Source organism: Molothrus aeneus, chromosome 17 (assembly GCF_037042795.1).
Source record: "Molothrus aeneus isolate 106 chromosome 17, BPBGC_Maene_1.0, whole genome shotgun sequence".
Classification (NCBI taxonomy): Eukaryota; Metazoa; Chordata; class Aves; order Passeriformes; family Icteridae; genus Molothrus; species Molothrus aeneus.
Genome location: NC_089662.1, coordinates 6971140 through 6984427, shown reverse-complemented (window position 1 = coordinate 6984427; position 13288 = coordinate 6971140). Strand labels below are relative to the sequence as shown.

Genomic DNA, 13288 nt, shown 5'->3' with positions numbered 1-13288 from the left:
TAGCTCTTTCAGTTTTGAGTTACTGCAGGAAACACAGATAGTCTGACTTAAGATCTTATTTCTATTTGAAATTAACTTCTAAAACTCCAACACTGCCATTCTTGCATCACTTGAAAGAAATATCTTTTTCAATTTTCTAATATAGGAATACATTCAGTTCAGAAAATGTTATTCTGATTACAACAGCTCACTGTTGTACGTAAATGAATATAAATGAACTGTATCTCCAAAAGCTCAGACAGACCTTCCTTCTTTTACTGAGCTTTTTAGGGAGCTGCATTTCAATCTGACACATAAAAGCTCAAAGTTATCATGTGCTTTGTGCAAGAGTACTCATTCTGAATGTCACTGGGTATTGACAAAACTTTGAAGATATCTTCTCATCATTTGGAATGAAATTAGAGGTGAATTTTGAGGGCCCATATGTCCACCTGTTCTCACCATTAATCTGTTGAGCTTTTTTTAGTGTATATTGGAGTTAAGTGTGTGTGTGTGCATTCTAGTAGGAGGCCCAGTTTATTCAGGAATTTCTGTGTGCTGCTGCACCATACAAGAACCCATTTGCTTCTAGCCTATGTCTTTTCTGCCACCTTGACTAAGATTTGCTACAATACTTGATATTACACTGTGAATTATATGGCCAAAATCATATCCAGACTGAGAACCTGAAATGATTTCAAATGCTTTTTATTTGCTTGTCTTCATAGAATTAAATAACTGCAGGAGGTATTTGATGTGGACAGGGGGAGATCATGACTTAGGAAGCTCCCCTTTCCCACCAAATCCTAGGACTGATGTTCTATGGGGACCTCACTAAAAAATTGGCTTTTTTCGTGCGTGTAATGTCCCACAAATGAGCTCTAGGGGCCGCTGCACTCCTACACAAATTCGCAGCTGCGGGAGGGAAAATAACAAATTTGTGGCTTTATTGCCATTCCTTTCCACACAAAAAAATCGGGAAAAGAAGCTTTTGATCACTCTATGCAACAGGGCTATTTTATTGGTAAGTATTCAAGTGAGCAGAAATAGATTTTTTTTTAATTCTTTGCTAATCGTCTGTCCTATTAGGTATAAATGTCCTTTTTATATGTGTATAAAGAGGTTTATTTGTAAATATTTATCATGTAGAAACATCCAAGTCAAGACCATGATCCCAGTTCAATCAATTGCACGCAGAAGTAGGTAGAGAACATAAGATACACTATACACAAATCTACAGAGATCTTAGTCCAGGGCTCAAATTATAGAAGTTGCCCTTTGAGAATAAACACAGAACAATTTGTAAGTCTGAAATTTGTTACAGAGCAAAGTTGGTCATTCTGCACTAGAACTTGTTATTTCTTTAAATAATTCACATTGTTTTCAAGTGCTTATAAAAACTGTACAAAATATGAATCTTTAGATATTTGACAAATATGTAAACTTTCATAATATTTTAAAATTAAAAACAAAATACAAAAACAGATGTAAGTAACAGTTTTCAATTAAAAGAACGAGTTTGGAACAAGCAGGAATGACGAGCTTACTTTTCAAAGAATTGCTATTTAGAGATTGCATTTGCTTTGCAAATGTTTGCAAACAGAAGCAATATTAAGGAGAATTTTAAATTTTTATATGTGAGTTACAGAGGATCAGTTTTGGTATGTTAAATTATACAGGCAGCCGTGTTTGAAGTTTCTGCTGAGAGCCCTGCCTTAGGACATGCTGCTCTGTTTTTAACACATGCAGCATTTGTTTGTCAGAGTCCCTTTTTTGGGTTTTGGGCCATCAGAAAAAAGGTAATTTTTTGGGTTTTATTTGAAATGCTTGTGGCATTCTATGCTATCTATCAAGATCTAAGTTTTGAACAAATGCATGCACATGCAAATAACTCCAAGTGTCTGTGCTCTTTGTATGGTTAAAATGTTGCATACAGGTTCACTTTTGCCTCCTCTCAACTGTGATATCTCTCCACTCTAATGTCATATGAGGATATTGTGGCCTTTAATAACAAAACTTGCAGACTAGTGACATACTTAAGATTTATTTTATATACATAATTAGCACACACTTGGATTTGATTGTTAAAGTCAAGTAGGTTAAATAGAGCATGATTTGTTCTGCTCTTTCAGAATTACTTTCATGTGGGTGTGCATTTCTTTACAGTAAACAAAATGAAACAATTGTTGAAAACAACTTTGCAGTGGCTTTATCTCAGGTCCTCATTTTTGTCAGCTGATGAGGGGAACTCAGTAAACACTAGCTGTGAGTCCAGCAGTGCAAGAAAAATAACAATCTGTAAAGGTGGCAGAATGAATTCAACAGTTTATGTACATGCTAATTAATGTGAGTGACATGTGCTAATTACAGGCAAGGCTTTCACCTGGCTTGAGAAAGCAAAGACACAGCTGGAAAACGTGTTGCTTCTTTACAGGGACATGGTTCTATTTCAAAGGCTTTTTTCATTCTTGAAGAGACAAAAAGTCAGATCTACAGTGTCATTAGGACATGGAGAAAACCTAGTTAATACCACAAATGTGATGAAGAGCTGGATGTAGTACTTGATCATGTAGTTTCACAGAAACTTCTCATGGTGGTAGTGATTGTTTCAATCACCTGCAGCTGCTCAAGCCTGCTCCCAGTCCTGCCATGACAACAGTTTCCAGTGTGAACTGGTGTGAGCTGGAGCCTTTCCTGGCTGAAGTCAACACAATAAATCTTTGATTCACTGTTCTCAGTGTCACAGTACAGACAGTTCTGCTCAAAGTGCAGCTGAGTGCTGTGGCTGGAAGGAAGGGTGAGATGCTTAAGCCAGTAAGGCTGACTGAAAAAGAAAAGAAACTTGTGGTGGAAAAAGAAAGGACTTTTTGCTGGTGAGAGGTAAACCACAAAACTGAGATGAAATAGCAATTGGAATGGCACACAGAGAGCAGAAAGGTGTGAATATGCAGAGCCTCGAAGCTGAAGCCAAATTGTGAATTTAGTGTGTGAAGAAGCATGCAGAAGGTTAAAAGTGAAAGTGATATAGTCTGAATCTGTAGTGGGTTGTGCAGGAAAAAATAATGTAATAATTTTATCTTTGTAATTCTGTCACTTGACATCTTTGGTATGAGCTTTAACTTCTGGGACATGATCAGATTTAATTAAAAAGTCCCAAACTAAAACAACAGTAATACAAACCGAAACATGAAAGAAGTCACGTCATCTGATTATTGCTAACCAGCTGATTCCTGAATGTGAAAAAATCAAGCAAGAAATCCTGGTAATAGGATTGGAGTTCAGCATTACGTAGTCCTGAATAATTCCTCTCTAATAGCAGTGACTTCCTTTTGTTCCCTTTAGAAGAGCCCCATGCCAGAGTAAGTGATATATACAAGATGTCTCACACTTGGCCATTAGAACCACTTGGTGAAGTACAAACTTCTTTCAAGATTCTGTACTTAGGCCTCATGCAGGGTATTTACATTTCCATGGCCACAGGGCAGGGCTGATAATCCACTGGTTCACCTGCACCATGGGTGTGCTTCAGGCCTGACCTGCACCACCTCTGCATGTGTCCCACAGCTGCTTTCTGGGGAACTAGAAAAGTATTTGTCTGCATATAAAATATGAAAGCAATTGTGTCTGTTAGGCCTTCAATATAGAACATAAAGTTTAAATGATGAAAATTCAATTTTATACAGAATATCCAACACCCCAGCTGTTTAATTGTGGAGAGACTGGTTCAAAGTGGGGGTGAAAGTGATGAAATGGGCTTATGCCTTAAGAAAACATAGCACTTCTTTAAAAAAGCTACAGCTGTTAAAGGGCTCAAAGATGCCTTTTTTTTCCCTCCAGGTATTTTTGGCAGATGATTGAACATGAATGGAGATTTCCTTTAGAAAGAAATGTACATGAACCAATTGCACAGCACACTAAAAATGGCTGTCAAGAGACACTTAGATAATGCAGCAGATATTCAGTTGTGTGTTACAAACTGAACCAGGTTTTAATCTGCAGACAATGAATGACCATTTCAGTCCAGAACAAGTAATGTCAGCCCAAAGTACTGAAAGCTGCTCTTCAGAAGGACCAATGCATGCAAAGCCTTCTAAGCTCATGGCCTGCTGTGCATAGATACCTTCTCCTGTAATTTCCAAGAATTTATGAAATTACCAACCTTCTTTGACAGGTCACTAATTTTAGAATCCAGTCTACTTTTAAAAATCGAGGAACTATTTTTATAGACATTTATTGTTGGATTCTGTACTGGACTGATCTCCTAGTCTTCAAGCAGCTACTTTGTCAGATTCATGATAAAGGGGAAACACTTGAAGTGGTTTTTTTTCCCAAGACACTGAATGACAATGTTTTATATTCTTACTCTAGAAATCAGGATTATCAGCCAATTATTTGGAAATCCCAGATTGAGCTACATGCTCTTATTGCATTTTCTTTCCCCTGTTTTTATTTTTTTATTTATAAACTTGAAAAATATGAAACTTCCCCTTTTGTGTATATGTTCAAAATGCTCCATCTTTTGTCCAGCACTTAATGTTCCATCACTGTCAGTGATGAGGCAGCCACTGTAGGGAGGGATAAATATCAGCCCCTCCTTCTGTCATACAGGCAGACATTTTCCTTACTGGTATTTGTTTAATTTGGAGGCTCTGGTATATATTATGTAGTATAGTCCCTTATAACTCTGTGATGCCTGGTGTGTGTGCTTCCTGGAGATGATACACAGTGGGCAGAGGTCTTTGCAAAGGCCTGTATAATGGGTTGTACTTTCAACATTACTGTCTTTTAATTTCCTTTTGACTGAATGGGCTTTCCATCTTTCCTTTGGTTTCTCTGTTTAGTCTGTTTTCCCCCCTGCCTCACAGCCCTGTTTTCCCTTAATATCTCCAGAGAATTGAAAAGGACAAATAAAAGCTAATCTGATCTCTGCCCTCTTTTCTGCTTTAACAAAGCTTTTAGCTTTCCCACTCATGCTCTTTTTTAAATTTGTTTTGTTTACTTTACCTTTCCTTCCCTCCCCCCACGAAAAAAAATCACTACTCCTACATAAAAGAAATGGTCATGCTGAAGCAGGACATGCAATCATGGGGACTTAAGACAAAAATCTGTATTTTCCAGATGTACCTGTGTGTTATACCAAGCTTGTATCTCCTGCTGCAAAATAAGCATGAGGACAAGAGAATAAAGATAAATATATCTCAAGCTTCCCTTTTGATTCCTGACAGAATTCTTTTGTCTTTTTGAGCAGAGTAGCCGAGTGGCTGAATATACATGCTATATGTGTCTGATGTGCTTCCCACAGTTTTGTTCCTGCTAATGACTGCAGGTTTATAAATTTTTCTTTTGCATTTTTGCTTCCTTGAATCGAGAGGGGCCTTAGGCCTTTCCTAAGGCTGCTGTTGCCTCTCTGTGTGCTCATTCTGTCTGATAGGCCCAAGTGTGTCAGCTTGGCATCGTTCCCAGGCACCATCAGCATTACAACATTCCCGGAGTCGGGGCTGGGTTAGCACAAAGCATTGACAAATTCTGTGTATTCAGTTTTGTTCTTATGCTGTTCTTCATGGGGATTAGGATTTTTTTTTTTTAAGAGAATAATATTCAAGCAGAGCAGTCACACAATGAGCATAAATGTTAATGGCTGACAATCCTCACATTTACTGCTTAGGGGAATCAAAATTTGGATGTTTGTGTGCTGGGGGTTATATCTCTGAGCAACATAGGCCTTTAGGTGTTCAATTAAAAAGAAATCTATCTTGAATGGTTTGCACTGTTGAAACTGATGCAAGTATTCACTGAATGTCATGAATTTCCAGTGTGTTCCTGCTGCTGTAGTGGGCTGTATGATTCCCTTTATAGCAGCACTCTCCCCAGTTTCTGCTCATGCCTAAAACAGAACAAACGGTCAGTGTATCCACGAGCCTTCCTGCTCCCTGCCCTGAAAAACATTGCAAAATCCAAAAAGAGAAAATGCTTCCAGCAGGGACTCCAGAATTCCTTATGAGACGATAATTTATACTCTGGGCTGTTAATCTGCTGTTGCAGCCTGAAATGCAGAGACACAGAAGTGTAAGCACAGCCATGGGCTGCTGTGGCAGCTCCCTGTGACAATGCTATCTCAAGGAATAATCTGAATGCAGAATGGGACAATGCAGAGCAGGATGACTAATTTTACTGAGTGGCACAGTTATGAGTCACGTCAGCTCTCAGGCAGTGAGGTTTGTGTGGTAAAGTAGTTATATCGTGAGAGGTGCTGTATGGAGGTAAGGGAGGGCACTAGGTTTTGTTGTGGTGATTGTTTCTGGGATTATTAGCACTCGACTAAACGTGACGTGCATATTCTCTTTGCAACTGTTGTAGATTTATGGAAGAGGGCTTTTTGTAGTTGGTTTTGCACAATCTGAGATCCTGCATGTTGTACTGGAAGAATGCTTATTTTTCTTTGGTTATTCTATCTCATTATTTAATAATTATTGTTTCAATGTTAAGTGTCTCCCTCTACACCTTCCCTTGTTTTTTTTTTGTTTGTTTTTTTTCTCTTTTGTTTAATAAATACTTATTTGATATTCAATATATTTCAATATAGTTCAGAATCACCCTTTCATCTGCAATTTGCATTGCAATCTTCATGGCTACAGAATGATAATACAGAGCTATATAACACAGATGCAAAATTTTGAACAATAAACAAAGGCTTTCTAAAACTTTAACCTTTAAGATCTTCATCTGGAGTTAAGACTTCCTTCTTGGCATAACGATAAATCCTCCCACTTTCACTGCATTAGGGAAAAGAACGGAATCGCATTTTTTAATCAAAACCTTGGAAATTGGCCCAAGATCAAATCGACTGCTTACACCCTGCCTTCTCATTGTCTCATTTGCAGCATTTTCGCAGGACATAAAAAAAAAAAAAAAAAAAAAAAAAGGTAAAGCAAAACCATCTGAAAGGCTCTGTGAATGTTTTCATGGGGGGGCAGACTGATTGCCACGTAGAGAAATCAGTGTTTCCAGGGCCTGTGCTGCATCTCAAAAGGCACCCAGTGCTAGAGGGTTAACGGACAGGAAGCTGCAGTTGCAGCCGCTCCTAAGGAAGTCAGTCAGTCAGTTTGTGTGTGTGTAACAGCCCGGCCAGGCCGAAAGGTGGGGGCCGGGGGGGACTGGAGAGCTCAGGGTCTGGGGTGACATGGATATTTTTAGTTTTGCTCTGCAGCATTTTGAACGCAGGGAGGGCCTGCACCGAGCGGCAGCAATGCTCTGTGATGAAGCGGTTTCAATTCTGGAATGCTTTTGGGGGAAAGGAGACAGGAGTGTTTCTGTTTAAGGCTCATTTTTCCTATTAAGACTCAGCATACCGTGGTATCTAAAGAAATCACACTGTAGGTACATGGTTGCTCTGCTGCACGTTCATATATTTTAATTCTGGAGCAGGAGAACCCTTCTCTGAATCCTGAGTCATTAATTCCAGTCCCTCCTGTGCACATGCACTTTCGGTAAGTTTTGCTCTCTGCCTGTGGCCTCGCTTTCCCGGCCAGCAGAGCCCCAGCCAAGCGAATTTCGCTTTCCGAGCAAACAAAAGAACAGCTCCTGCGACCTGGGCAAACTGTGCCTCCTTCGCGTTTAGAACACCCAGCTGCCTTCAACAAACGGCGCGCTGGGGCCCATTTGCCGGGGCCGGCGGTGTGCTGGCCCTTACCCGAGGCGGGCAGCGCGGGGCCGGGGCCGGGCCGGGGCCAGGCCGGCGGTGGCGAGCGCAGCCGGGCCTAGCGCGCCGGCCTGCTCCGAGCCCGGGATGGCTCCTGCTCCCGGAGCCGCACAAAGATAATCGCTCAGGAAGTGTCTCAGCCAATCCCCCGGCGCTTTACATGCGGATTTGCCGGGGCAGCCAATCCGGGGGCGGCTTTCATGGGGAAGACAGATCATCAAGCCCAAGTGCCAAGCCCTCCCTGCCCGAGTACTGAGAGCCTGTCCTCCATGTTTTATAAGTATTGACATAACACTGTGTTAACAATGCATCCACAGAGGTAAGCCTTGCTTTTTACATTGCTTTTTCTCTAAGACCTATGAGTTGTGGGTTGAGAGTGTGATTCTCTGTGATTTCTCGTGCAAAACTCACACCACAGCACTTATATTAAGTTGGAACTGTTTAAATTTGCTTTCTTGGGTCACATGGTTAGTAGCCATTAGCCACAGCTTTATTTTACAGTCTGGCAAAGCCTTGGCATGCCTACTTCTTCACAGGAGGATGGTGTTTTTAGAGTTTATCAAGATCCTGGTATTCCAAAGGAGGTTTGTGTCTCTGAGCAGTTTGCCAGCACTATTGTCTGTTGTGTCACATGCCTGCTGGAGAGAAAATGGAAGCTAGGGAGCAGATGCATTTAACTGCCCTACAGGGAGTCAAGCAGGGATAATGGCAGACAGAGGAACAGGCAAGTTTACCTTTCTAAACAGTGAATGGAACAGCTAAGATAAGTTATCTCTGAGAAAATATGGGATTTTTGAAAACCTAGGCATCAGCAAAAAGTGCTAATGGCAGATTGTAGATATTGGGCCTAGGTGGTGGTGTGCTGTTGCATCATGTTTTTTATGCAGCTTATCTTAACTTAAAATGATTATTGAACCTTTTTTCTTGCAGGAGTAGTTAATACAACGGTTTTCTCTTTCCGAGGGACAATGTATGGTTAATATTTTGTTCCTTTAAAAGGGAGTTTTTATGCTGCAGATTTTGGAAATGGAGTGCTGCTCAGTAAAACGCAGCAGTGCATCTGTTTACAAATCTGATGCTTTATGGAAAATGTTTTTGAACTGTTAGCTTTCTTGTTTTGCATAGTTCAAATAAACTAATGCAACTTTTATCTGTGCCTTTTTGTTTTACATTGTATCAGCCACAGTTCTGTGTTGTGGAGTCCAGAAGATATAAAATCATGTGTGGTTCATGACAGTAGTACATGTTGTTCGTTCTTGGGGGTTTTTTTTCCCTTTTATTTTTTTAACTTTTGGTTAAATGCTACGTAATTATTTCAAGAAATTCCTTTTTGATCAATTCCCAAATTTGCCAGCCTGTTGTATCTCCTTAACTGGAAAAATGAGATGGGTGCTTGAACAGTTGGTAAGTAAGCAGCATGCTACTCTCTGAACATTTTTAATACTTTTCCAAACATTTTGTTTTTACTGGGTCAGTCAGTGCAGTAGATGAAGTGATGTTAGTGGTTAGTCATATAAAAGATCAGATTTGCTTAGCGTCCATTTTAAGGGACTTGTACATGTAAACTGCTCTATTTGAATGCACTGTTTTTCTGATAATTTGTCTCTAAATTTTGAAGCTTTTACTTCCTGTTTACCTTAGGCCAGTGAAAAATATTCTACTTGCTATTTGTTCCTAGATCATTAATTGCCATGTTTGCAGGGTAAAGTGCGTTTTCACCGTTCCTTGGGCTTTTCGGGTGTGATGAAAGTGCTAGTGCTCAGCAATGAAGTGACCTTATGAAGTAAAGTAAATAACACTTAATGAGCATATGTTTCTGATACTATACAAAGTATAACCTCAGATAAGCTTGCTTGGTTTATAACTAATTTAGAAACATTTTGTGCTCTTTATAAACATTTTAATTGTAGCGCCTGCATGCTTGTTTGAGCAAGCTGTTTTTCAGTGATCAGCAGGGCTGTTACAAAAGCAGAGGAAGGATGCTCTTTTGTGCTTTTAATGTAATTTTTGCACTTGTTTTAACAGTCCATACACATTCGTTATTTTAGGAAAAACTGAAAGCTTGTCTGGCTTTGCAAATAAATGACTGTGCTGAGGCACAGGGCATGCAAACTTTTATAGACCCTTGCCATATATTTGGTAATGTTCTTTTAACATAGCAGTTTACCTCTGGCTATTTGTTTACCAGTATGAGTATCTTATTTTGACTATCTCACTTTGGCTAAAAGCTTTCCTTCCCCCCCTCACCCATCAATGTTCCCCCCCCCCACCCCCCCAATCCCCTAGGATTTGATTATAAGAATGTCTAGTTCAATTTGAAACCTGAAATACTGCTGGGGTACCACTGAATTTCATGTGATAGTATTTCTGTATGCAATTTTAATGCATTTTTCAGCATACATGAAAGTGCTGACATAGCTAAGAAGTTATTCTGGTTTTTGTTCTTCAGTTGCTAAAAAATAGAAATTACATTTGGACACAATTTTCCTGGTAGTAGTTTATACATGTGAACAGTTTACTTTCAGCCTTTAAGGGTGAACAACATAATATTTGTTTAATGTGAGGAAGCAGGGGTAAGTGATCTGCAATCAGAAAGCTTGTATTAAAATGGCTCCCACAGGTTTTGTTAAACCAGGATCTGTTTCAAATCTGCACCTCCAGACACGCTGCTGACAGTGAAGCGCATTTGTGTGAGCTGCCCTCGTGCATGTAATGAAACGGAGCATCGTGAGTCTGTTAAAAGTTCACTATTTTCAACCACTGGAGTGTAATTCTTTTATAGTTCACAAAAAACAAATGTCTGCATTGCAGCAAGATGTCTGAGGCAAGGTAGAGACAGCAGCGTTGTGCCTCGGCTCAGCCCAATGGCGCTGCTCCGCCAGTGCCGGAGCCAATTGCCGCAGCAGGCAGGTTAAAGATTGACAATTGCAGTGGCAGGGCTGAGAGAGGCCTTCTGGAAATTTCTGCCATCTTTGTTCCATCTAAGCAAAGCAAATTCAGCCAGGCTGAAGGATTTCAGATGTATACATTTTTTGGTGCTTTGTCAAGGTACAGTGTTAGCACTCGCTTCCCTAGGTTGCGTAATAAGCTGGTTTTTTTCTGCTCAGGACAGATGGAATGTGGGTTTTTGTTTTAAGTGACAGATGCAGGGAAAAAGCACGTATGCTTTCCCCCCAAGATTTTACTGGCCTGGATCTTGTTACAATCACAATTAGACAGGACATGTATGAAGCAATGCAGCTGAGGTTTATTCAGCTTGGAGCAAATGGCCATTATTCTGATTATAACTAGCAGTTAATCGTATAATTACACTGTAAGTTTTCTGGCTACTAGAGAGTAATTTGAATTGCCCGGGATGAATATGATTAGGCATTATTATTTAGTGCCAACATCCAGTTACTTTTGTAATTAACTGGACAAAGAATGGAGTGGGGGGAAAACAAAGGAGTGATCTGGATTATAAATCATGGTGAAAACAGTAGCTTTTTAAAAGCTACATGCCTTTTTCATTCTTTGCAGGCAAACTGTTTTACTTGGAAGCTAAATAGTGCTAGGGAAAAGCTGAGTAATTTCTTTAAACAAATGACACTACTTAACATATTGGAAATGAAAAAAATGCAGAGTATAAACCACTCCAAATGTAACAGTCACCCCCCCTCGCAGTAGGTAGGAGTATGAAATGTAGCAGAAAACCTACGTTGCTACTAAGGGAGCATGTAATGAAAGGAACTTCATGCTCAAAAAGCAGAAATAGATAGATTACATTACAAATTTAGCCCTTCATATCTTGTCCACAAACTTCAACCGGCTCATCTTCCTGAGCTGTCTTCCATTTTGTGATCACTTTTGCTTGAGGTTTTTGTTGTTGTTTTGTTTTGTTTCTGGTTTTGTTGCTTTGTTTCTCCTGTTCTGCCTTGCTTTCCAGTGGATTGTGTTGTATCACTTCCCAGCTACTGTGGATCCAGTAGCTGAAAAGGATAGCTGGTGGTCAGTTTTCCAGAGTGGTGGTACTACTCCAGCATAATTAGTTAAAGGGAGATAAATCTCAGTAGAAGCTCTCTTCTGTCTGAAATTCAGGTATTAATTTGAATTTCCTAAATATCTTGAAAGTTGAACAAAACCTATGCCGATATGAAATGGAGTAGACAGCAGTTTTCAAATTTTGTTATTTGTGGATCCCCAGTATTTTTCCCATGGGCACATGAATCCCATTAGAGTGACTTTAAGTCTGTTAGACTAGGTTTGATTTACTTGGTTATTGTCTGGAAACCCCTTTGTGGTGGCACACTGGCTTGGAGGGGTCTGCAGACTGGAAACCAGCAGTAGGCCATCAAGCTTGGCCCTTTAAATTGTATTCAGAAAGTAATTTCAATACATTTGTTAATAAACATGTCTTGTGTTCATGGGTTAAAGACTAATTTAGCCAAAGCTACATAGGAAGTGAGTTTCATGTATTTGGTAGTTGTCTGTCATTCTCATGTTAACCCTTTATTGCCTGTTGTCAGAGCATCTGTTTCACACTGTGAGGTTAAAACCATGCTGTAAAAGGTTGTTACCATTCTTAATTCAGCTGATATAAACCTTTACTTTCAAGCATGATTGTTCTCAAATTATATTTGTAGCATCTAAAATCTGTAGCTATTTGGTTGCCTTGCTTGGGCCTCAGCTGTATAGTTTATAGACTTAAAGATGACTGTGTGGCACCAAGGATCCCCCTCCCTCCCCTGATTTTTCTCTTTTGTGCAGCTATTTTAAATGGACACCGAATAAGAGTAAGGTTTTAAAAAGAACTGAAATGTTCTTTAAATGAAAAATAGTTATTTTGCTTGTTATCACAGGTAATCAGCTTAAACATTGCTGTACATAGATATCTGAATGAGCCTTTTGTGTAAATTAATTACTTAATACAGTCTTATTTACTTAATACTCATGGAGCACTTTGCAGGGAATTCTGCAAAAGGAAATGCAAAACATGAGGTGCTCACACTGGAGGGTGAAGCTAAAATTGAGTGATTTCCTTAGTAACCTGTGACTTCACAAATCTCCCTATCTTGTGCCTTTTTAGTTAAACATTCGGATGTCAGGTGTCCTTTGGTCCTTCTTTACCATTTCTGATATTTAGATGCTGGCTTTGAATCTTGCCCTGCTGTGTAAACAGGAGCTGCTGGTATTGAACAAAGTGCTACCATTTTAGCTCCAGAGCAGGAGTGAGGCAGTGCAGTGCTGGCAGACGCCATTTTAAGAGCCCTGCATAAATAGCATAGCTACCGATGAGTAAGAGACTGTTATAGGTGAGTGCTCATACAAAGCTGCTATTTATTCAGCAATGGCATGCAAATAGTGGTTTTTGGTTTTAAATCTTTTATTGAATGCAGTTTTTTTTTTTTTGGAATCATTATTTAGAATTGCTGCTCACAAATGTGATGCATGATAGGCAGGAATAATCTTAAAGATAAAATTCAGTTTTAGTGCTTATAGTCTTTAATCAGATTTGTTTTGTTTTCTGTTAATTAAAAGGAAAAATGAATTCCAGAAATATGTAGTTCTTGATCTGAAATTCATGTGTTATTCCCTGATGTAGATCTGGATTGTGTATGTGGGCATTAGCTG

General features: G+C 39.5%; 1 protein-coding gene across 5 annotated transcripts in view; it reads left to right on the top strand.

The window, feature by feature from the left end:
- The first annotated feature begins 7976 nt into the window (after positions 1 to 7976).
- Positions 7977 to 13288, top strand: part of ZMYND8 (zinc finger MYND-type containing 8) — a 48913-nt gene continuing 43601 nt past the window's right edge. For 3 of the 5 annotated variants that reach the window (XM_066561841.1, XM_066561840.1, XM_066561837.1), the window contains exon 1: positions 7977 to 7997. In XM_066561841.1, coding sequence (XP_066417938.1) covers positions 7984 to 7997 — 14 coding nt within the window. In that variant the 5' untranslated portion in view covers positions 7977 to 7983. Of the gene's footprint in view, positions 7998 to 8221; positions 8403 to 12915; positions 12970 to 13288 lie in introns of those variants that run through there. The other 2 variants (XM_066561838.1, XM_066561839.1) reach the window with 2 other exon arrangements.